Source organism: Crocuta crocuta, unplaced genomic scaffold, assembly GCF_008692635.1.
Source record: "Crocuta crocuta isolate KB4526 unplaced genomic scaffold, BGI_CrCroc_1.0 scaffold219, whole genome shotgun sequence".
Lineage (NCBI taxonomy): Eukaryota > Metazoa > Chordata > Mammalia > Carnivora > Hyaenidae > Crocuta > Crocuta crocuta.
This window is the reverse complement of record NW_027551572.1, coordinates 10823029-10846687: the sequence shown is the minus strand read 5'-3', so window position 1 is coordinate 10846687 and position 23659 is coordinate 10823029. Positions and strand designations below refer to the sequence as shown.

The 23659-nt window shown below is 38.5% G+C and overlaps 2 protein-coding genes and 1 non-coding gene across 3 annotated transcripts in view; 2 read left to right on the top strand and 1 right to left on the bottom strand.

The window, feature by feature from the left end:
- Nucleotides 1-1555: 1555 nt before the first annotated feature.
- On the bottom strand, nt 1556-7803 carry LOC144220830 (uncharacterized). The gene is made up of 3 exons (XM_077751189.1): nt 7783-7803; nt 4194-4843; nt 1556-1623 (listed from the first exon to the last, which is right to left on the bottom strand). The coding sequence occupies exons 1-3, from the start codon at nt 7801-7803 to the stop codon at nt 1593-1595; spliced, it is 702 nt and encodes a 233-aa protein (XP_077607315.1). The 3' UTR covers nt 1556-1592.
- NFE2L2 (NFE2 like bZIP transcription factor 2) overlaps nt 4607-23659 on the top strand; it is a 139480-nt gene continuing 120427 nt past the window's right edge. Inside the window, exons 1-2 of the mRNA XM_077751086.1 lie at nt 4607-4673; nt 13456-13539. Coding sequence (XP_077607212.1) covers nt 13489-13539 — 51 coding nt within the window. The 5' untranslated portion in view covers nt 4607-4673; nt 13456-13488. The remainder of the gene's footprint in view (nt 4674-13455; nt 13540-23659) is intronic.
- LOC144220888 (U4 spliceosomal RNA) lies at nt 8871-9004 on the top strand. The gene has a single exon (XR_013331893.1). It is a non-coding gene; the product is annotated as a U4 spliceosomal RNA (small nuclear RNA).

The window sequence follows — 23659 nt, the reverse complement described above, 5'->3', positions numbered from 1 at the left end:
CTGTCAGCACAGAGCATGCAGGGCTCGAACCCATGGATCATGAGATCATGACTTGAGTGGAAGTCAGAGGCTCAAACGACTGAGGCACCCAGGTACCCCATGACAGCTTTTTTAAAAACTGAAAAAAATCCAAAACCAAGGCATAAAAATGTCACACAATTGATATTTCCTATGATTTTTAAGAATCTAAAACTGCATTCAGTAACAAGATCAAAAAGAAATTGTTCATGGAGTAGCATGCACTTAAAGAAAAACAGAAGGTCCAAGAGTAAACCATCACTCTCAAAACTCTGCTCAGCAACTTCAAATAATGAGCATATACCAGATAGAACCAATTAGAACCAACTCGTAGGAGACCAATGTGATAAGTACAACAGGTTGTGACCTTAAATATCCACATTTGTCAGGACTCTTATCATCCCTTTTCTATTTTCATGGTCTCCAGATTCCCATGGCATATAGTCACATAATTTTAAGTATCCCCTAATGCACTAATTTCCAAAACTCAGCTCCATCTTCCCTTCTCCATATTCTCACCATCACCAACTTGATTTAATCCTTCATGATTTCTCATCTGTACTGCTATCTCAGCTCCCTAACTGGTCTTCTTATGTATATTCTTATCTTTCTCCAGTCCATTCTTAACACTGCAGCTGGATGCAAACCCAAACCCAATCTAACTGAATTCTTCCCAGCTTAACTGCCTTAAGGGTTTGCCATTACCTAAACCCCTTTTGCTGCTTCATTTTTCTTCATTACATTTACCACCATCTGACATACTATATTACTTGTTTGTTTTGCTATCCCCACTCCAACTAAAATACAAGTCCATAGGGCAGAGTTTATGTTCACTGCTATGCTGCACAGTGAGCACTGAAATATTCACACATAAATGAGTGAATGAGTAACTGAATGAATTAACAGACTCATGATCTACAGGCCAAAGACTTCCTCTTTTTACTTTACTCCCACCTCTACAATACTGAATTGTGTAGTTACCTAAATACAATATGCACTTTCATGCCCCCTTGCTTTGCCATATGCTATTCCTTTGCCTGGAATTCTCTTCACCATCAAATCAACCTGCTACACTATCAACCATATTTTAAAACCATCTCCAGAAAGCTTCTCGTGACCCCACAGATAGTCACTCTTTCTTTCCTGTGTGCTACATCTGTACCTGTATTTACGTGGCTCTATTCAAAATGTACTAGAATGTGTACCTCTCTTACTATTGTGAATTCTTTGAGGCCAAGGATTATTATTCATCTCTGTACTTTCAGTGTCTAGGACAATACTTGTCATAAAGCAACTATTACAGAAACATTGAATAAATCAACATATGCATAACTATCCTGTAAGGAAAATGAAAACATGAAGTTTCAAGAAGTCACTCGTCCAATTCCATGATGACAACCAACCAGATAGAAGAATTACAACCAAGGGCATCATCTAAGGTAATCAGAGAGAAGGAGTTACACAAATAACACACATCACCAAATGATTCCAAAATAAGTGACATACAGTCACACTCACACTTTATTAGATTTACACACTGGCTCCTTGCTCCATCATTTGTCTTCCCTTTAGATTCAGCTCTGCTGCTGGCAAACTGAGGCCCACCTAAGCACGAGGAAGTAGAAGGGAGACCTTGGTTCCCCATTAACAGTATATTAAGTAGATCACTCTTTGAGGGAGCTTTTGATGTTTCAGCTACTATAAATTTTTATGCTCCCTCATATTTTGATTCAAACTTCAAAATAGTTATACAAGACTAGATTTTTATCACTAGCTACACCTAAGTCTGAACCAAACCTATGCCAACAAGAGGTTACAGTTTTGCCTTCTGTCTAAGGAGTAGTTACCTTCAGCCATGGGAACCCTCATTCGTTAACCCAGAGTGCCTCATAAACATTACTATTTTTCTCTGACTGCTGTAGACCAAGGCCCCTAAATCCAGCTATGAGGAACACCTGATCTACCCACTTAGTTGTAAGAATGTGGACATCATATCAATGTACAATCACACAGAAACATACAAATGAAGCCATTTGTACATACACGAAGCCATTTAGGAAAAAAAAAAAGTTTTAAACCCAATGATGGCTGATAGAACATCAAGAGAAGCCCAATGCAAAGATGGGATACTTGATTCCTCCCTCCCCCACCATTCAGTAAACAAGGTATAAAAAACTTACATCGTAAAATTTTTTAATGTTTATTTTTGAGAGAAAGAGCAGTAGAGAAACAGAGGGAGGCACGGAATCCAAAGCAGGCTCCAGGCTCCAAGCTGTCTGCACCGAGCCCGATGTAGGGCTTGAACCCGTGAACTGTGAGATCAAGACCTGAGCTGAAGTCAGATGCTCAACCGACTGAGCCACCCAGGTGCCCCCTAAAATTTTTTTAACAGGCCTGCCTACTCCCAATATTATGCCTTAGTTCAGAATCACAGTAATTCTCATTAGAATAATTGTCTCCTAATTGGTCTTTGGATTCAATTAAAACTGCATCTACCATTTCATTTGGTGAAGGGTTATATAACCAGCAATGCATTAAGCACTTGATCATTTAAGTCTGTATTTCCGAATTCTCACAGCTACAGTGCAAAACAGGAATTACTGTCCTCATTTTCACAAAGGACTGACGCTCTAACAAAGATTAAGTGATCTGCACAATGCCATGCAACTGGAATTATGTAGTGTTAATTCAAACTCAGGTCTTCCTTTCCAGCCATTACATGCTAAACTGCTTAACCTTCTTCAATTCAGCCCCCAATGTGACCCTACTAAATGGGAAATGCATTCAGGTTTTGCCCCACATAAAATCCTGCAAACAAGACTGGCCTCCAGCTCTCTTCCTGTCATTCTTACCCCCTCCTATCATCCTACACTCTCAACAGTTTTCTAATCTGTCTTTCACTGCTTTACCTGTGAATACATTATTTTTCTCCCAAGAACACTTTTCTCCTTTGGCAGGTTACTTTCAACCCAAACTTCAAGATTTACCCAATCCTTACCTGGGAAGCCCCTTCCCCTTCACAAATGCATACCTAAAACTGGATTAACTGACCATTTGCTATGGTTATCAGATAAATTTCTTATCACAGGCTATTAGTTCCTTAAGTAAATATTGGATTTTTAAATCTCTGTATTCCTGGTAGAGTATGTATGTATGCATGTATTTAGCAGAGGGGCTCATGAATGTGGATTTAGTGAATTAATTCACCATAAATAGTGATGGTAAGAATTTGGCCCTAAAGTTAACATGATGTGCTTTGGAATTCTAACCTGTACGTCTGCAGCAGGCTTCTAAATCGGTTTTATTTCTTCATCTGTAGATAACTGCACCTACCTCAGAGTTTGGAAAGGAGTAAAAGAATTAACAGACTTAACACGGTTTCTGGCACATGGACAGAACACATTAAACATTAGCAACACATTTTTCTTCACTCTCAAAGTTCATCCACCTGACAAAGCCACATCTCAGAAAATAGTTTCTCCTAGAAGCTTCCATCAGCACTTAAGATTTCTCCAAAAAGCAGGAAGTCAAGATCTCTTAAAAACATCCTTATCCACAGGCAAGGGTCTTTCAGCTTCCAGAGCTCGGTAGCTACCACACTGCCTAAATCATTAACTAGTGTCAAGTATTTTGCTTCTTACCCATCCTTTCCTCCCTCAAAGTCAAAGACCATGCTCCTATGCAAGTGGAAATCTGTCCCCACGTAAACCAGTCCGCACCTTCCTCTAAAAACCATCACTTTTCCCCGCACCCAGGCTTGCGTAAATTAGAAGAGATCCATCATCTAGTACAAACTTAAAACTTCTTGGAGGAACATAACAGAATACATTCTATCCACTGGAAGACCTTATCCCCCAAGTATTAATTTAAGATAATGAATTCCTGGCATTTAATAAGAATCCAAGAAAAATGGTACCCTTAAAGCCTTCCCCAGTAAGAGTTCTTCAGATCCGTTACTCTCAAATAGTGACCAAAATCCACCATTCCATCCCGCCCCCTCCTGCCAGAGTCCAGGGTCTCGTCCACTCTCTTCAGGGATGGGTCTTCACTTTCAGGGAACAGGGTGCCTTCCTCCCACCCGTGTCACTTCCCTTTCCACCTTGCCTATGCCCTCCCGCAGCACAGGCCTGGCCTGGTCCCCCGCCGCCAGCCAGCGCCACAGAGCCGCTACTCACCGCTTCTTGGGGATGGTGCCTGACTCCTGCGCGGCGGGAGTGGCAGTGGGCGCCGCCGTGGCAGCCGACGCGGCTCTCCGCGCTTTGCACTCATTGGTACTCACAGCCTCCTGGGGCCGGCCCAGCAGATGGCCGGAGAGAACCCGGAGCCTCCGCCCAGCGCGGTCCCGATCCGGGTCCGGGTCTCGGTCCCTGTCCGCTGCAGAGCAGCAGCTTGTGCCCACGCCGGTCCCGCCCGCTGCAGCCGCCGCCTCCGCCATGGCTTCCGCCTTGTGCCGCCGCCCGGGACCGCTGGGCGCGGGTGAAAGGTCAGTCAGAGCGGCGCCCGGCGCGACCATTCGCTGCGGCGCATCCCGGCAGCCACCGCGGCGACTGGGCGGCGGGTGCCATGCGCCGGGAGCTTCACATTCTCTGCTCCCGCCCACCACATCGGCCCGCCCTCCGCGGTCACGCCTCGGAAGGCGAGCACCTGCCAAGCAGGTGAGTTTGACCAGACCCCGGATTGGCCCAGACTGGGCTGGGCTGGACCAGAATCCAAACCGCAAGTGGCCCTGAGGTGTCCGAATACCCTGGGTGGTGTCCTTGGGTGTCGCCTGGGCCTTCGGAGTAGTTTTCTGGGACAGACGCCTCGGACCAGGGTGCTGCTGGACCTGACAACTTAAGGAGCGTCATCCTTTTCCTGAAGGAGCTCCTACTGCTCCCCTGTGTCCCCCTCCCAGCGGCGTCAGTAAAGTAACTCAAAACTGACTCGTTGCTTGTAACCATTAGAGCAAATAGCTATCATTTTCTCATCGCCTACTTCGTGCCTAGAAATTCTCAAGTAATTTCTGTTTTACAGTTGGAAAAACTGAGCTCAGAACTTGCCTGAGGTCATAAAGCTGAGTTGCACCTGAGAGTCTCTTTCCATTCATTACTGAATGCTGCTCCCTTATTTATCTTATTGGGAGTAAAGGTTTTATTGCTACGGGTACTATTACCTAACAGCTGTTTTTAGAACTTGTCACTTGTCTACAATTTAACTTAATGGAGAATGGCACTTGGTGAAAATATGGAGATCTCAAAGAGCAATGCTCCACAACCATCTTCAGCCAGTGGATTAGGTAGGCTTAGAGCCAACCATTAGGAATAAAATTCCTTATTGCATAATGTGCGATTCAAAGATGTGTTGGGAATGGTAAGAGAAAGCGTTCTCATCAGCTTTCCAAGCCCAATAAAGTCCCCCTTTTTCCAAATAGTCACCTTCTTTATAACACAGACTCTATGAAAGACATTCCAGGAGTTATTTGACTAATACAAAAGAACTATTTGATAGTTATGAGAAAACTCAGGCAACAATGAGAAGGACTTGATTTGAATGCCAGCACTCCAGATCTTAAAAGATAGTTCAGCGTTAAATATCCAGTCTAGCTCTAAAATCACTGAGCCCGACTCCTGTTTAGCTGCTCCATTGGCTATTTCAGCTAGGAGCTAAGAAAACGGACAGGAGTGGTAAATTGCTGAGTGCCCTAAAGAGAGCCTCCTGAAGTCTGAGAGTTTAGCCACTTTAATCCTCCAGCTTCTCTCACCCTTTCTAGATGTTACTAGAATAGCATTGAAATACCAACTAGTATATTTGCTTGCAATATTCATATTTTTCTTAACCAAATGCTATTAAAAGCAACAACTTTTTCAGAATTTTTTTGGAATGAGACTGGCTTATTGATTTTTGCCTGACTCTCAGAGAGTTTAGTCTAACAGTAGTGAATAGTTAACAGATCTCTTCAATGTTGTCCAAATTAAGGTATGAATATGCTTCTCACCAGCTCTCAGGAGGCAAAATTTATAAATTTTGCATATATCAACGGAATAACAAAAAGCCTTTTCTCTTGAGTAATGAAAAGGTTGATGTAAACCAAAATTACATACCAGTGGAAAAACTACTGACTTTTTTTCAAATATGTATACGGTGATACAGGTAGTAACAGCGTTTGTTGAGAGTCTATTATGTACCTAATTCGTTACTATGTGCTATGAGATGCAAAGTATGTAAGTCAATGCCTCATCTACAAGGCATCACCAGGCTAATTAGGAATTGGGATATATGTGGGGGGAAAACTGTATGATACTCTTCAATGAAATAAGCGTCATGTGAGTGACCTTGGTGAAGTATTTTCTATGCTCTCTCCTTACAAGAGCTAAGCCCAAGCAGAGTGCCTTAAAATAAATTTTAAGGAAAGACTGTTTCAAATGAAGGATGGTCCATCAAGATGCTTGTGATTCCCACAAAAAGCAAAATTTCAGTGACTATAACAGTCAGGAGGGCCATCTCAACACACCTGTTCCTCCTGAGTCCTGACTTAGCCCTTAATAACCTGGATCCCAGTGGAGAGCAGACCACATGCACACAGTGAACCCATGAACATGAGGAATTTTAAATGGAGTGGCTTATATTTGCATTTATGTCATCTCCTCTAATATGAGGCAGGAAAAAAGTCTAAGGAGGATAGATTAGCACCTGACATGTACCAGATTTCTTTACTACACTGATTTGCATTACTTCCCTACAGAGCTGCTAAGTTATCCCCAAATTAAGGAATTCTTACATTTGTATATATTTTTATTATAAAATATAACATCAAAGTGAATCAAAGCATAAATTATCAGAGGTTGAACACCCATGTAACTTCCATCTAGTTCAAGAAATAGAACATTTCCAGTAACCTGGAAATCCCCTTTCTGCCCTCTCTTGATCCCTTTACCCTCCCTACCTGCCAAAGGTAAGCACCATCCTGAATTTTATAGTACATATTTCCTTCTTTTTCTTTATGGTTCTAACAATTAAGCACACATCCCTTACTTGTTTTTTGAATTTGTATAATCTTGCAGTATGTTCTTTTGTGTCTGGTTTCTTTCACTCAGCATTTTGTTTGTAATATTCATCCACATTATTGTGTGTAGTTGTAGTGCATTCATTTTCTTTACCACGTAGTATTCCTTGAAATATATATACCATATATACCAGAGTTTATTCTATAATTAATGCATGTTCAAGATGTTTCCAGTTTGGGACTATTGTGAATAAGGTTGCTATGAACACTTTTGCATATGTCTCTAGGTGGACATGTAGATGAATTTCTTTTAAATATCCATATAAGAGTAGCATTACCAGGTCACCAAGTATACATCTGTTTAATAGATGATGAAATGCCAACTGTATTCCAAAGGGATTGTACAAAATCTACCCCAGCAGCATATGAGAATTGCCATTGTCTACTATATGCTATTGTCAGTCTAGTTAGTTTTAGCTATTATATAGCATTATCTTAATTGTGGTTCTAATTTACATCTCACTGATTACTAATGAGATCAAGGGGGGTTTTCTATGTTTGTTGACCATTTGCATATCACCATTTGTGAATGTGTAATGAAGATACATCTCCTAAATTGCCTTCTAGAATCCTGTTATTTTTCCTTTCACATTTATACCTGTAGTTTACCTGGAATTGATTTTTATTTATGAGGTAGAGATGAGATTTCTAGGGGCTTTTTTTCCATAACAGTATCCAACTATTTTAGCACCACTTGTTGAAAAGGTCTTGTTCTACATTACCATCTTTGTCATAAGCCACATGTCCGTATTACATTAGTCTATTTCTGGGCCCTGTATTTTATTCCATTGATGTATTTATCTTACGCTAATATCACACTGTCTTAACTATCATATATTCTTTTAGATCTTCTACATATGATTATATCATTTGTGAATGACACTAGTTGATTTCTTCAGTTGATTTCTTTCCAATCCTATACCTTATATGTCTTTGTCTTGCCTTACACCAGCTGGCTAGGACCTCAAGTACAATGCTGAATAGAAGTTGTGAGAGTAGCATCTTTATCTTGTTCCTCATTTCAAAGGGAAATGTGTCAACATTTCATGATTGTTCGAAGTGGTTTGCTGGTCTTTTTTTTTTTTTAACCTTTTAGCAGATTAAGGAATTCCTCTTCGAATCCTAGTTTGTTGAGACTTTTTGTTGTGGGTGGATATTGAGTTTTGTCAGATATTTTTTCTACATCTGTTGAGACGATCAAATGATTTTTCTCTTTTATTCTGTTAGTATAGTAGATTATATGGTTAGGTTTCCACTGTCAACCAAACTTGCAGTGCTAGCATAAATCCAAGCTAATCATGAGGTATAGCCCTTTTTATATACTACTGATTACTGAGTAGTAAAATTTTGTTAAGATTTTGTATATAGTACAGTTGGTCGATTGTTTTTCTAATAGGAACATGTCATCTTTTGCGGGACTCGTGAAACCAGGCTTCTTTGTTTTCTAAGTCTCAGGAAGAGTTTGTATAAAATTGGTCATTATTTCTTCTTAATGTTCATTAGAATTCACTAAAGAAATGGCCTGAACCTAGAGTTTTCTTTATGGGAAGATTCTTATTTATAGATTAAATAGTTTGTTATTCAGATTTTCTAGTTCCACTTGTTTCCATTTTTGACAATGTTTTTCTAGAAAATTACATTTTCAAATGTATTGACACAAAGTTTTTATAGTATGTCCTATTACCATTTTAATGGCTATAAGATCTTTAGTTATGTCCCACTTTTCATTCCCAACATTAGTTACTTTGCTATTTCTTTTTTTTTCCAGTTTGCCAGGCATTAATCAATTTTATTACTTTTTTAAAGGACCAGCTTTATGCAGTGTCAGCATTGTAGCCAATGAGGTTTATCCGAAGTGTGATTATTGCTAATTGAAAATTTTTCCCAATTTTTAAGGGACCAACTTTTGATGTTGATCCTATTATATGTTTGTTTTCTCTTTTATTAACTTCTGCCAATATTCCTTGTTGTTTCCTATCTGCTTTATTTTTCCTTTTATTTTTTTAATTTCTTGAAGTGAATGCCTAACTCCTTGATTTTTCACTTTTTTTGTATGTTTTCTAATATATGTGTTTAGGGCTATACATTTTTCTCTAAGTAATTAATTTCATTCATGTTTTGATAACAGTATTTTCCTTATTATTTTGCTCCAAAGAGTTTTCATTTGTATTTGAAAAGAATAATTTATATTTGCTCTTGTTTTGGGGTACTTGTTTCCCAAATACAGATTTGACCTAATCATTTGTATTGTTCAAATCTTTGATATACTAACTGGTATTTTGTCTACTTATTTTTATCAGTTATTGAAGTATGTTAAAATCTTTCACTATTATTATGGATTTATCTAATTATCCTTGTACTGCTAATCTTTGCTTTCTGTACTTCAAAACTATATATTAGACATGTCAAAATTATATTTTCCTGATGAATTGAATATTTATCAGATATCCCTTTTTGTTTCTAATAATGATTTTTGTCTTAAACTTTAGCTACATCAGCATGTGTATATGATCCTATCCTTTAAATTTTTTTTTAAAGTTTGTTCATTTATTCTAAGAGATAGAGAGAGACAGAGTGCATGAGGGAAGGAGAGGCAGAAAGACAGAAAGAGAGAATTCCAAGCAGGTCCCACAGGAGGAGAGGCAGAAAGACAGAAAGAGAGAATTCCAGGCAGGCCCCACACTGTCACACAGAGCCCAACACAGGGCTCAAACTCACAAACTGTGAGATCATGACCTGAGTTGACGCTAAGAGCTGGGCACTTAACAGACCGAGCCTCCCAGGTGCCCCCCCATCCTTTAACTTTTAATCTTTCTGTATCCATATATATTTAAATATGTCTCTTACAAATAGCTTAGGTGATTTCTTTTAAGCAGTCTGAGTATAAAATATTGGGTCATTTAGCCTACTTAAGTTTAACTGACTTACTAATATATTTGGTATAATGGCTGAGAGCACTAGCCTCACTGCCAGACAGACTTGGGTTTGAATGTTGGCTCTGACATTGACCAGATACATTGTCTTGAGCTTGTCATATTAATATCTCTGGGCTTGGCTCCTCATCTATAAAACTGGGACGGTAATGACTACTTCCTAGGGTTATGAAAGGATTAATGAGCAAAAATATAGTAAATCTTAATTGCTATCATAGAAGTGAAAGTAAGGCTAGTATGAGAGTCTTCCTAGAAAAGATAAAAGGTGTTAGAGGGAGAAGAAATAAGGTTGAATGGGTAATGTGAGACCAAATCATCAGAGCATTGAAAACTTAGTAGAAGAGGGGCGCCTGGGTGGCTTAGTCAGTTAAGCATCCGACTTTCACTTAGGTCATGATCTCATGGTTCGTGGGTTCGAGCCCCGTGTCGGGCTCTGTGCTGACTGCCAGCTCAGAGCCTGGAGCCTATTTCAGAGTCTGTGTTTCCCTCTCTCTCTGACCCTCCCCTGCTCACGCTGTCTCTCTCTCCTAGAAATAAATAAAAATATTAAAAAAAAAAAAAAGAGAAAGAAAACTTAGTAGAAGAATAAAAACTTGATTTGGTAGGAGCTGTTATAAGTTCTTGATCAGGGGATTAGCATGGGAAAGTCTACTACTTTGGAATTCATTCTCAAGTGGAAGTCCGCTTACTGGGTATACCTGAGGACCTGTTGGCAGTTGTAAGAAGTACCAGCAAATAATGAAGACCTAAAGAACTATAAAAGAAGTTAACAATATTTCTGAATGACAGGAAAGATTGAACCATGGTTAGCTGTCTGCTCTAGTAAAGGGGACTGACTTAGCTCAAGAAGTGCTGATATTTAATGTGAAAGAGGCTTCAAATGGTTCCATGTATATTACAGTACTTTTCAAGTGTCACAATCATGTTACACAGGTTAAGGAGGAACTGACTTAATCAGCCATATCATTGGAGTAGAGTTGAGAGAGCTTTATGTTCTTACTCCTCGGCTACTATCTTACTATGCAATCTAATATTCTATTTCTTAATTTCTTCATATTACAGGTAGGAGTAATTTCTAACCTGCCTACCTCTCAGATTTTTTGTAAAAAAAAGAAGTGTGCTAACATTTTGGAAACCAAAGTCAAAATCACTTTAAAATAATTCTTTTCTTTGGCTCAATGAGTGACAGGCATTAAGGAGGGCACTTGTTGAGATGAGCACTGGTATTATATGTAAGTGACAAATCACTAAATTCTACTCCTAAAGCCACTATTATACTATATATTAACTACCTTGGATTTAATTTTTTTTTAAAAATTGGCAAAACACAAATAAATGAATAAAATAATTATTTTCTTAGAGACATATAAAGTTAAAATCTGATATTTATCAATTAATGCTCTAAAGTAGTAAACTTTTAAAATTTTAGGTTTTTAAGTAAAGTATCTAGGATTTTTTATAATCTTAAAAATTGAGAGCCCTTCCAAGAGCTTTTGTTTATATGTATATTTTTAAGTGTTTATTTATTTATTTTTGTGAGAGAGAGAGCTCACAAGCAGGGGAGGGGCAGATAGAGAGAGAAAGACAAAGAATTTGAAGCAGGCTCCAGGCTGTCAGCACAGAACCTGACACGGGGCTTGCATTCACAAACTGCGAAGTCATGACCTGAGCCGAAGTAAGACACTTAACCAACTGAGCCAACCAGGTGCCCCTTTTGTTTATATTTGTATCTACCTACCTATCTACTTATACCATCTTAGATATTACAATTGAAAAATATTTAAAATATTTCTTTATTATTTTATAATGATAAACCAATATGTATTCATCTAAATAAAATAATTTTATTAAAAATAACTATATTTCCCAGAAAAAAAACCTGAGAAGAATGGCATTCCTTTACATTTTTGCAAATTTCTTTAATGCCTAGCTTAATAAAAGACAGCTGGATTCTCCTATCTGCTTCTGAATTCGATCCATTGAAATATCCTATGCCATGTGACTATTGGAAAACTCTACCCTCATGAGGGAGCAAGAGTGAAAAAGACAAATAACATCTTAGGTTTATTATGAAAATAGTTTTGACCCTGCAAGTGTTTCAGGGGCTCACAAGGGTTTCCAGACTACTTCTTAAGAACTGCTGCTCTGACGTACAGTGTTTCTGTAGAGGTCTGCTCAAATGTTCGCTGGGTAAGCTCTAGACAACTGGATGGGAGAAGTAGTTCTATTGCCACAAAGTAGTACACAGTGCCACTATAGGTAAAACAAAGTTGTCAAAAATATTTAAGTGGTAATTTTATACTTTGGTACATTCCATATGAAATATATATTTTTCAATTTCATATGATAACATTTTGAAAGTGATTCCTACACTTTAAAGTCAAATTTTGACATCCAATTCATGTGTGAGCAGAAACTTAATTCTTATGGGGCACCTGGGTGGCTCAGTCAGTTAAGTGTCCGACTCCTGATTGTAGCTCAGGTCACGATCTCATGGTTCATGAGTTTCAGCCCCACATCCGGTTCTGTGCTGACAGCGTGGAGCCTGCTTGGGATCCCGTCTCCTTCTTTCTATGCCCTTCCCCCACTTGCTCTTTGAAACTTTTTCAAAATAAAAATAAAACTTAAGAAAAAAAAAGAAACCTAATTCTTATAACTGGGGTAAATGAATTTAGTGTGACTAATGTGATTTATTAATCATTAATTTGATTAATTAAATTATTGGTTTACCTTGTGAATTCAGGCTCAGTCCCAATTTTAGGCTTGCACAGTTATTTTTATCATTGCATGTAGATCAGTGGTAAGGATGTCCTGGGCCAATTGCTCCCAAGGTATTTTTTCTAAAGCTGTGGAAGTCATAGCTTAGAAATTGATTCACAGCTTCTAGCATTTGGCATTTTCATAACTCCAGGTTTCTTAAGCCTTCCTCATTGGCCCATTTGTGTGTGTAAACATCAGCAGTCAAGCACCCCAGGAGCAAGAGGTATTATCAAAGACAAGTCTTTTCTGTCATAATTCGGGTACAATGGGAATTTTTTTTTCCATCACTCAAACATATTCTTTGGGGATAAAGAAATGAAGTAAGTCCAGAGTGCACCAACTCCTCCAGAGCCCCAAAGAGATCCAGGTTAGACTGTTTTGGCAAAAGTCAGTGGTTTCCAGGCACCTGTAACTCAGCTCTGACTAAATCTACCTTTGGCTGCTTCAGGACTATATACTTTCTTAGGAATCCCTACTCCATACTCATAAGAACTTGTTAGTGGAAATAATTTTCCTGCTTACCCCTCTATAGGTGTCCCTCAGCTCTCTCTCTCTACTCAACCATTTCCCATTATTTTCTTTCCTGAAAGAGAAAGCTATCTTTACTCTCCACTGCCTTAGGTTATTCTGCAGGAAAGCTACTGTAAGTGTATTAGGGATGCGCACACCTCTAATGGTCATCCCACTCTTACCCTTTTACAGGTAAAGAAGTTTTCCCTGTAGTCTTACTGAACCATGGCACTACCTCCCAACACCAGCAATCAAATCTCCTTGAAGTCTCAAGAGGTATGAAAGCTACTTTGAATCAAATGCTTAAAATGATCTTCTAATTATCCATGCAGTATTTCTAATGCATCCCTAATATGCTTTTAAAAGAGCAATATCTGTTTTTGAAATCTACTTTTCTAAGTGTTGACATATTAAATGACTGTATTTTCTTTTTTTTTTTAATATTTTATTTATTTTTGAGAGAGTGAGAGATAGCGTGAGCAGGGGAGGGTCAGAAAGAGAGGCAGACACAGAATCCAAAGATGGGCTCCAGGCCCTGAGCTGTCAGCACAGAGCCCGACACAAGGCTTGAACCCACAAACAGTGAGATCATGACCTGAGCTAAAGCCAGACGCTCAACTGACTGAGCCACCCAGGCGCCCCTAAATGACTGTACTTTCAAACAAAGATATATGGTAGCTTCTTGATGCTCTTAGTTTTTTCTCCTAATTTTTTAAGAACCCCTCTTCATATTTTTTTGTCTTTCTTTATTTTTTTTTTTACAAGAGAACAAATCTACACCTTTATTTATTTACTTTTCAGTTAGTTTAAATCCTTGAGGGGTACAGCATCACATGGATTCTGTGGCCAATGGCTTTAGCAGGAAGGTTGCTTCGGAATTTTGCATGAACCATGCCACTGTTTCCATGAGCACGAGTTACTTTTCCCCAGATTACTCTGGTTTTATTCAGTTTGCCACCAGGAGTCACTGTGTTGTTCTTTGCTTTGTACACATAAGCACATCTCTTGCCTAGATAGAACTCAGTTTCATCTCGGGCATAAACACCTTCAATTTTAAGAAGAGCTGTGTGCTCCCTCTGGTTCCTGAGACCCCGTTTATGGCCAGCAAAAAATGGTTTTGGACCACAACCTTCCAGACATATTTGTCGTTTTCAGGAGTCCTGTTCCCAGCAGGCCTCCACGGGTTCAAAGATGGCGGAAAGAGAACTTGTCTTTCTTTTAAAACCATCTTTTCTCTTTTGTTTTTCAACTTAAGTCAATATAATCAGAGTTAAACAGAGGTTTGGAAACAAAGTATTCAGGTCCAGCAAAATGAGAAAAAGTCAAAGGAAGATAACCAAAGCTAATGTCAAGATATTCCCTAAGAGAAATGAAGTCAGGAAACACACCTCAAAATAGAGCCCTCAGTAGAACCATGAATAGACTGCAAGACACAAATGTGAGGATAATCATTTGGAATCCAATTAATTCTGCTAAAGGAAGACTTTTTAAAAAAAAATTTTTTTTATGTTTTATTTATTTCTGAGAGAGAAACAGCATGAACAGGGGAGGGTCAGAGAAAGAGGGAGATACAGAATCTGAAACAGGCTCCAGGCTCTGAGCTGGCTGTCAACACAGAGCCCGACACAGGGCTGGAACCCACCAACCGTGAGATCATGACCTGAGCTGAAGTCGGACACTTAACCAACTGAGCCACCCAGGTGCCCCAAAGGAGGACTTCTTAAAATGTCTTATTTATTTATTTTGAGAGAAAGAGCACATGCATGCAAAGGAGGTGCAGAAGGGGGAGGAGGGAGAGAGAGAGAATCCCAAGCAGTTTCTGCCTGCTGTCAGCACAGGGCTCAAACTCAGCAACCATGAGATCTTGACCATGACCGAGACTGAGATCAGAGTCAGACACTCAACTGACTGAGCCACCCAGGCACCCCTGAAGGGCTACCTCTAAAATACACTCTTTAAAGACATCGTCTGACCCTCTGAATATAGTCCTCAAAGTGTATCCTCTCATCCAGCTTGTTTTAAGCTTGTGTGCAAAATAATGGTGTGTTTGTAATGTTAGATAATTTTCCATTTTTGTTTTGAAGGGATTTAAATATCAGGTGATTCATTAAATGATGGTGATTCATTTCTTATTTCTTAAAAAAAAAAAGAAAGAAAGAAAAAGAAGAGGAAGCAAAAGAAAGAAAAAGGCCAAAGCTACTGGATCAAAAGCAATTTGCTTATGTGTGATTAAGGATGGGGCAGAGTTGAAACTGACATAACTGAAATTTTAAGTATAGTCAGTTCTAGCCCTTTATTTTTGTGATGAGCCATATGATCCATAAGCAGCTTTTAAGCCCATCTATTTAATCACAGTTGAGATCAGAAGAGGTTGCCTATGTAGAATAGTGTCATAGGGTGAGCCTCCAGAGAGCACACAGGAGGCTGGTAGAGGAGTGAACATCAAGAATCCTCCTACAGGGAGACAGGGCACCAGCTGAGAAAACATGACACCAGATACAATAATAATCATGAAGACATCTAGGCCCTGCAGCAACCAAGGCCAAAGGGAGGTAAAGGTATTTCAGTGAATGAGCTACTTTGGATGCTAGTTCTGGATGGTACTTTTAAGAGGTCAGGGAAATCGGACTGCAGTGGCTACCCACTAACTTGCCCTTTGGCTACTTAGCTACAAGTACATTTGTAGTCAGCATCCCAAGTTCTATCCATGATTTTCTAAAGACTACTCCATAATTGAGGGAGTTTATTTATTATAACCAATCTATGATCTTAAAATGTCAGGAAAAAATTTCAGAAACCCAGAATTAGAGATATGAATACATAAAGCCACCATAAAAATATGTGAAAAGTTCGTTTTGCCTCACAGGAATTTGTAAAATATAGGTCAATGACCAGTTACATAACTTGCTTAAAATAAAACCATATTTCAGCTAAGGCACATTTTCCTTAGAACCAATCCATGAGGACAACAGGTAAATTTCTGCTTCCCAGTTTTGAAATGGGATTATTAAAATTACCTTGTCTTGGGGCACCTGGGTTGGCTCAGTCAGTTGAGTGTCCCACTCTTGATTTTGGTTCAGGCCATGATCTCGCTGTTCGTGAGTTTAAGCCCCACTGTCAGCGCAGAGCCTCCTTGGGATTCTCTCTCTCTGCCCCTCCCCTGCTTGTTCTCTCTCTCTCTATCTCTCTTTCTCTCTCTCAAAAATAAATAAATAAACTTAAAAAATCTTTTAATAAAATTACCTTGTCTTATGTGATGTTTTGGATTCCTATTCAAATAATCTAGTTCAGGTGGTCAGGGAAGGCAGAAAGAGGCAACAAAATCGGCCATGTTAATGCTGGGTAATAGCTACATGAGGGTTCACATACTTTGTCCTTTTGTATATGTTTAAAATTTTCTATAATAAGAAGCTTAAGAATTATATTTAAAATCTTAGTGTTGTCTTTTTTATTGCTATTTCAAAAACAATGCAAATTGTAAATAATCTAGAAAGCATAGTAAAATGTAAAGAAGGAAAAAAAAAACCTCAGCAAACATAGTGACCTTTCCCAACATTCAAATATCAAATATGCTAATAGTGTCACTTCATAAATGTAAATTGAGCACTGGCCCTAGTAGCCCCAACTAGTCTTTAATTTTAATGCCATGATTTCTCTATTATTGAATGAAACTGATCTTACCCCACATTTGTGGAAGTGAGAGATGACAAAAACAGCCGTGTGCCACTCAGCCACTCAGAAGTCCTGATAATTGCAAGGCTAAATCCAATGTGAACCGATGCGAGTAAACAGATACCTGAAAGTAATATTTTTATCCTGCATGATTTGAATGAACTCTGTCGAGGGACAGGACATCATTAGATCAATTACTGTCTGCAGTAGCTTTGGAAAGCATCTTGAAAAAGCGCTGTGAGCAATTGATTGTCACCTGCAAAACCCGTAAGTCATTTCTTCAACCTAACATAAAGCCAGTATTTCACATTTTGATGCAGTTGTGGTTTATTGGTTATTGATTGCTGGCTAACAAATCACCCTAAAATTGAACAGCTTAAAACAATAAATTTTTATTATCTCATACAGTTTCTGAGAGTCAGGAACCCAGGAGTGGCTTACACAGGTGGTTCTGGCTCAGGATCTCTTAGAAAGTTGCAGTCAAGCTGTCGGCCAGAGTTGCAAGCATCTTAAGGCTTAACTACAGTTGAGGAGTCCACTTCCAAGTTCATTCACAAGATTGTTAGCCAGCCTCCATTTCTTATTACAAGGGTCTCTCCATTAGCTGCCTGAATGTCCTCATGGCATGGCAGCTGTTTTACCACAGTGTAAGTGATGAGACACAGAACGAGAGGGAGAAAGAGAAAGAAGAGTCCCAAGCAAATAATAGAGTGCCCAAGATGGAAGCCATAGTCCTTTACAATCTAGTCTTAGAAGTAACATACCATCATTTATGCCTTATTCTGTTGGTCATGCAGACCAACCCCTAGTACATAAAGGAAGGGAAAGCACAAGGATGTGAATACTAGAAGGCCAGGATCATGAGGGACCATTTTGGAAACTGGCTATTACATGTAGGACAGAAGAGAAATGACTCTCAATTATTTGTAGATAGGATATGTGAAAATGGATTTGCAAGGGTTATCTTTGAGTGAAGTATAGTTGGACCCCAGTCTATCTAGGATGGTTTTGTTACTAAAGTAAAGAAGAAGCCGAACAATAACTTTGAGTCATGTAAAACTTTCAAAATATCTTATGCTGTAAATCTCTATGTATAAAAGCAGAGAACCCCTATCAAGCACTCAAGTCAGGGGATTGCTGAGCTTATCTGCATTCAGAGCTGAATAGATAGCAGTAGCACTTGCTGCTAAATTCTGTTTTATCCCAACCTTTCCCAAGTGGGGTCATGTGTGGCCATCTGCCAAAACCTGGCTTCTGGCATCTAGGCTCGTCCCTGGTGGACTCCAGTCTGGTTTGGCATAAATGGTCTAGCCTGGCTTTTTTGTTGCTTCTTATCTTAACCACCCAATGAAAGAATCATGGTACGAGAGAAATAAACACAGCATTTGGTTTTTGCCCTAATAGCCTTAAAATTTCAACAAAGGAAGGGGAGCCTGAGTGACTCAGTCGATTAAGTGTCTGACTTTGGCTCACAGTTCATGAGTTTGAGCCCCACATCAGGAGCCTGCTTTGGATTCTATGTTTCCCTCTCTCTGCCCCTCCCCTGCTTGTGCTTTTCTCTCTCAAAAATAAATAAATAAGGCTTAAAAATTTTTCAACAAAGGAAGAAAATAATCCCTTATACCCACAACTAGAGGCCTGGAAGAAAACATGAGAACATTTATAAACAGATAGCCCCTAGCTATCTGCAGACATCAGTTTGTACATACCAAACTAGAAGTTATGCTTCAGCGTCTTCCTCTGTATTCATCTCTAAATTCACACTTATGTGTTGATTTCTAGCACCAGTAGTTTTGAAAAACATTGAGTTTTTGAGTATGAGAGTTTCTTCCCATACTTTCAGAATGGAAGTCATCACTGCAAATAATTCGACCCAACAACTTAATAGTAATTCATACGGTAAATCACTGACATAGATAAATTCCAGTCAACTTAGTGTATATTTTTTTCATTATGATGTTGATGAGATTATAATAAAGTATGTGATGTATTGGCAAGTAGACATTGTCTCATCAAAAATAAAAACTAGGGTTGTCTGGGTGGCTCAGTCAGTTAAGCATCCGACCCTTGATTTCAACTTAGGTCATGATCTCACGGTTCATGAGTTTGAGCCCCACGTCTGGCTCTGCACTGACAGCCTGGAGCCTGCTTTGGAATTCTTTCTCTCTCTCCCTCCCTCCTTCCCTCTCGCTCTCGCTCTCTCACTCTCTTGCTCTCTCTCTCTTCCTCTCAAAAATAAACAAGCATTTAAAAAATAAATAAAAATTTCTAAAAAACAAACAAACTAGGAGCGCCTAGGTGGCTCATTTGGTTGAGCATCCAACTTTGATTTTGGCTCAGGTCATGATCCCAGGTTTATGGGATTGAGCCCGGCCTTGGGCTCCTCACTGAGGGTGAACCTGCTTGAGAGATTTTCCCTCTTCTCTCTCTCTCTTTCTCTCCCTCTCTCCCTCTTCTCTGCTCACACTCTCCTTCTAAAAAAAACAAAATAAAAACTAATATTCAAAAGTAACTCTAAAATTGATAAACTGTGCTAATCAAAGAACTATTATTTAACTATAGTAGAAGAGAAAGGGATAGATGAGTGACATCTTACTTTCATAATAGTTATCATGAAAGAAATAGGTTTTATGATAATTTTACTCATTGGTAAAAGAGACTTAATCATTTTTAAAATCAGTTGAATAATAAACTCTTTGTAATGGAAAGAGTTTGATGCGTAGGACTATTTACTCTGAATGTAATAGTCACTATTAATCATTATCTTCTCCAAACCCAATGGTTCTCTCAATATCCTGCAATTCTGAGGTACAAATTCCTTTTTGAGTCCTCTCTTGATGTTATCAAAACATGTGGAATTATATTGTTGTCAGGTATTTTCTTCCTGTCAGGATAATTCATTGTTATCTCTTTAAAGGAGGTTTGGTTTTTTTGTTTGTTTTGTTTTTTTGGTGTTTTTTTGGGGGTGTACCACTCTAAAAAATAAAGTATTTGTACTACATCCCTCCCAACAAAATATTTTTTTAATTTTTTTTAACAGAGAATTAAATAGTTTAGGATGAAGAGACTCTCCTCTCTGATTTACACTGTATACATGACTATGTTTATGCAGCCAAATTATTTGGGTTTTCCTATAAAGTTCACTTTAGCAGACACTTTTTCCCAGGGTAAAACGGTGTTGTTGATCATAGCAGTAGGTCCAGTTCCTTTCTCATGTGTTTATTTTTGACTAACTCCCACAGGCTTGTCCTTAACCATAGGTAGAAGTTTATTCTGTATGATCTCTGTGTGTGTGTGTGTGTGTGTGTGTGTGTGTAGTGACAATGAGGGTAGTGTAGGAAATAAATCTTGTTTTAAACAAACATGAAAGAGAACCCTCTAATAAGTTAGATAACATCCCACTAAAGATAAGTGGTTAATAGAACACAGACACCTAAGGGGGTGTTAAGAGGTCAGGTAGAACATACTACGTCTAAGATTAGTCCTGTTCTTTTATCCGGGTTCTGCCTAAGGACCAAGCACCCCCAAAGACTTCCAGAGGAATCAAAATGAATATATACAAATTTTCCTTCATCTTATGACTTCAAAACTATTGTCAACCCATTAAAACTCTTTTCCTTATTTTTTCATTTAAAAAAAACTAATTGTAGTCACTTATATAATAGGTAATTTTCTGTGATACCTAGACAAGACTCTTTAAGGCTGAGTTACCTAAGAGAAACAAGTAACATGAAGGATGGTTTTCATTTTATTTAAAAAAAAGATGAGAGAAAGAGAAGTATGAAGTGAGATGCAATTTAAAATAGATATAAAGATTCACAGGAAGCATCCTTCAATTATATATATTAGAGGAAGAGAGAGGAAAATCTCATACATAACTCCCCAAAACAGGGAGGGAAAAGTGATTACAATTGACCATGTTGTTTTTCTTTTTAGTGGTTTCTAGGTGGAGGTTGTTTTATCCCCAAATCTTAAAATAATTTAGTGAGCTACAGCAGTGGCTTTGGTAAAGTAGAATAGAAAGCAAACATTGGATGAGGGATGCAAATGGCCGATGTGTATTTTAATTGCTGATTATATTTAGCATGAGGGTCTGATGTTATACAGTTGGCAATACTAGAGACAGAAAGAAACTTGCTTTTTTTTTTTTTTTGAAAGAAACTTGCTTTTATAGAAATAACTCAAAACACTAAGTGAGGAGACCTGGATTGGAGCTCTCTCTAATTGTACTGGTTGTGCTCTCTTCTTTTCCTTACCTTTGTTCACAGTACTTAACCTTTGGGCAGAGATTTTAATCTTGTTTCCCTGTTGGGCTATTGTGAAAGTCGGATGAAGTAATGCAAATAAACGTACTGTTGAAAGTTAATAGTCCTATAAAAATATCAGTATTCCTAAGAACATATTGTTATTTTTCATCCTATTTTACCCCATGGAAGATAAACAAAGCATCCTAAAAACTAGCAAAAGACTATTAACACTAGAAAGAAGAGAAAGGACAATCCCAGTTTACTTTAGTTTTGATATGCATAAAAATACTAAAACTGGGCACCTGGGTGGCTTAGTCCATTAAGCATTTGACTTTGGCTCAGGTCATGATGTCATAGTCCGTGAGTTGGGAGTCCCCCATCTGGTGAGCTCAAGCCCCACATCTGTTGAGCAGGAGCTCCACTTCTGGTGAACATGAGCCCCACTTCCCACACGCGTGCACTCTCTCCCCTCTTCTCTGCCCCTCCTGGGATTCNCCCCCCCCCCTCTGCCCCTCTCTCACTTGTGCCCTCTCTCTCTCAAAAAAAATACTAAAATCAATAAAATAATATATTAACCCATTAGGAAAGTACCAATTCCTTGCTCAAATAGCTATTTAAATAGCTTCTTCAAGAGAAATGACACTAAATAGGTTCATTTTATAGCATAACAACAGACTATCCAAATAAGAGAAAAATAACAGGTAAGTCTGCTTCAGCCACAGTTCAAATGCTCACAAATATTTAATATGATTGTAGGAAAATTAATAAAACTTTATATTCTATTTCACATTCCCTTTCTCAGCCTATGACTAATAATTGCTAATTGGTTTAGGCAAAGCTTTTGGGTTTAGCCTTAAGCTAGAGTGTTAGAGTATCTAGAGTGCTAAATGGAAAAAAAAAAAACATTTTTTTAACATTTGTTTTTGAGAGACAGAGTGCAAGTTGGGGAGGAGCAGAGAGAGGGAGACAGAATCAGAAGCAGACTCCATGCTCTGAGCTGTCAGCACAGAGCCCAATGTGGGACTCAAACTCATCAACCATGAGATCATGACCTAAGCTGAAGTCGCACATTTAACTGACTGAGCCACCCAGGCACCCTAAATGGAAAATATAATATAAAGTATTTTTTAAGTTGAAGATTCCATACAATTGTAAAGTGTACACACACACACACACACCCCAAGTATATTGATAAAACTGTCTACATTGAGTCTGGATTCCTTCATTCTCTCCTAGAACTAATTAGATGACCATTCCAGTTTGGTAGTTCTACATCTGGTTCTGGTGCCCGGCTGAAAGTTGGTCCAACACCAAACAACCATTTGGCATTTTCCAGAGGTCTATGGAATGTTCTACATTTTTCCCTTGGGCAGAAGAGAGAAAAAGAATGTGAATTGCAAGGATCTGCCACTTTGGAAATTTAGATAGTTGGAGGTTTCCCAAAGTAGATTCTGTAGGATGCTAGTTCTTCTAGGGACAGAGCTTGTTACTATAGTTCTCCTGTCATAAATTTGGGAAATATTCCCACTATAATTCTGCTGCCTTGAAAATCACATTGCCCTTTACTTATTCTGAAATTCTTTGGAACTTTGTATAATACAGTGTGTTTGTTTATACATAGAATGATTTCCCCCCTAACACCTATTTATATTCCTTTGGGATACATTGGCTTAATTTTAAGGTCCTACTGAGTTAAGTGCTCAAGAAATGAATAACCAAGGCCAGCACCCAAAGAACAGTGATCACTCATGAATCACTTGTTGAATGGTGGCCCCACATGGTCAATCTGAAGTTTAATTATTAATGTCTTGGATAAAGGTTATGGGAGCATATCCTTAACATTTGAATAAAAGACTAAAGCTTAATCTATGTAATAAAACCTTTTTCTCTTAGCCATAAGTTCAATCAGTTGTGCATAATTGAGCCTAGACCTAGAAAGCTTACTGCACACATTCACATGTACACATATAAATTCAGTGTTTCTAAACGTGGAAGCCATAATCAAGATGGGTGACCAAGGTCTGTGAGCATGCTAATTCCCTGGATGAAAGAATGAGAATTAAAGATGATACACAAATGGTAGAATAGAAGAAGCAATGAGTCTAGTACTTCTTAGTTAAGATGAAGGGAGGGTAGGGGTACAGATTTATAAGAATATTGGAAAAAGGAAAGGAAGGAACTTATAATATCTCAGCACATGGAAAGAACCAAGAACTTCCAAAGGTACTCCTGTATTTCTCATTTGAGAAGATGATAGGAGAGGTATCATCTCCTTTTTTTTTTAAGTATATATATGGTGGAGGATGAGATATTAACAGCTCTGCCCTTGATATTTAACTTGAATTGGCAACAACATTATAGACATAATGGGGTTCAGAATTGAACAAAATGTCATATTTGTATAAAATGGGAAGATTTTATAAGTAAATTTTATGAACTTAGGTATAAATTTCCTACCCCTGATTTCATGAATAATC

What these genes read in the sequence shown, in the direction of transcription:
- LOC144220830 (XM_077751189.1), bottom strand. Translation starts at nt 7,803, where the DNA reads ATGTGGCTTATGACAAAGATG. An exon ending in TGTGGCTTATGACAAAGATG is followed by an intron (nt 4,844 to 7,782) that starts GTAATGTAGAAC and finishes TTAAGTTGTCAG; the next exon opens with GTCCAGCAGCACCCTGGTCC. An exon ending in GGCACCATCCCCAAGAAGCG is followed by an intron (nt 1,624 to 4,193) that starts GTGAGTAGCGGC and finishes CCTCGTGCTTAG; the next exon opens with GTGGGCCTCAGTTTGCCAGC.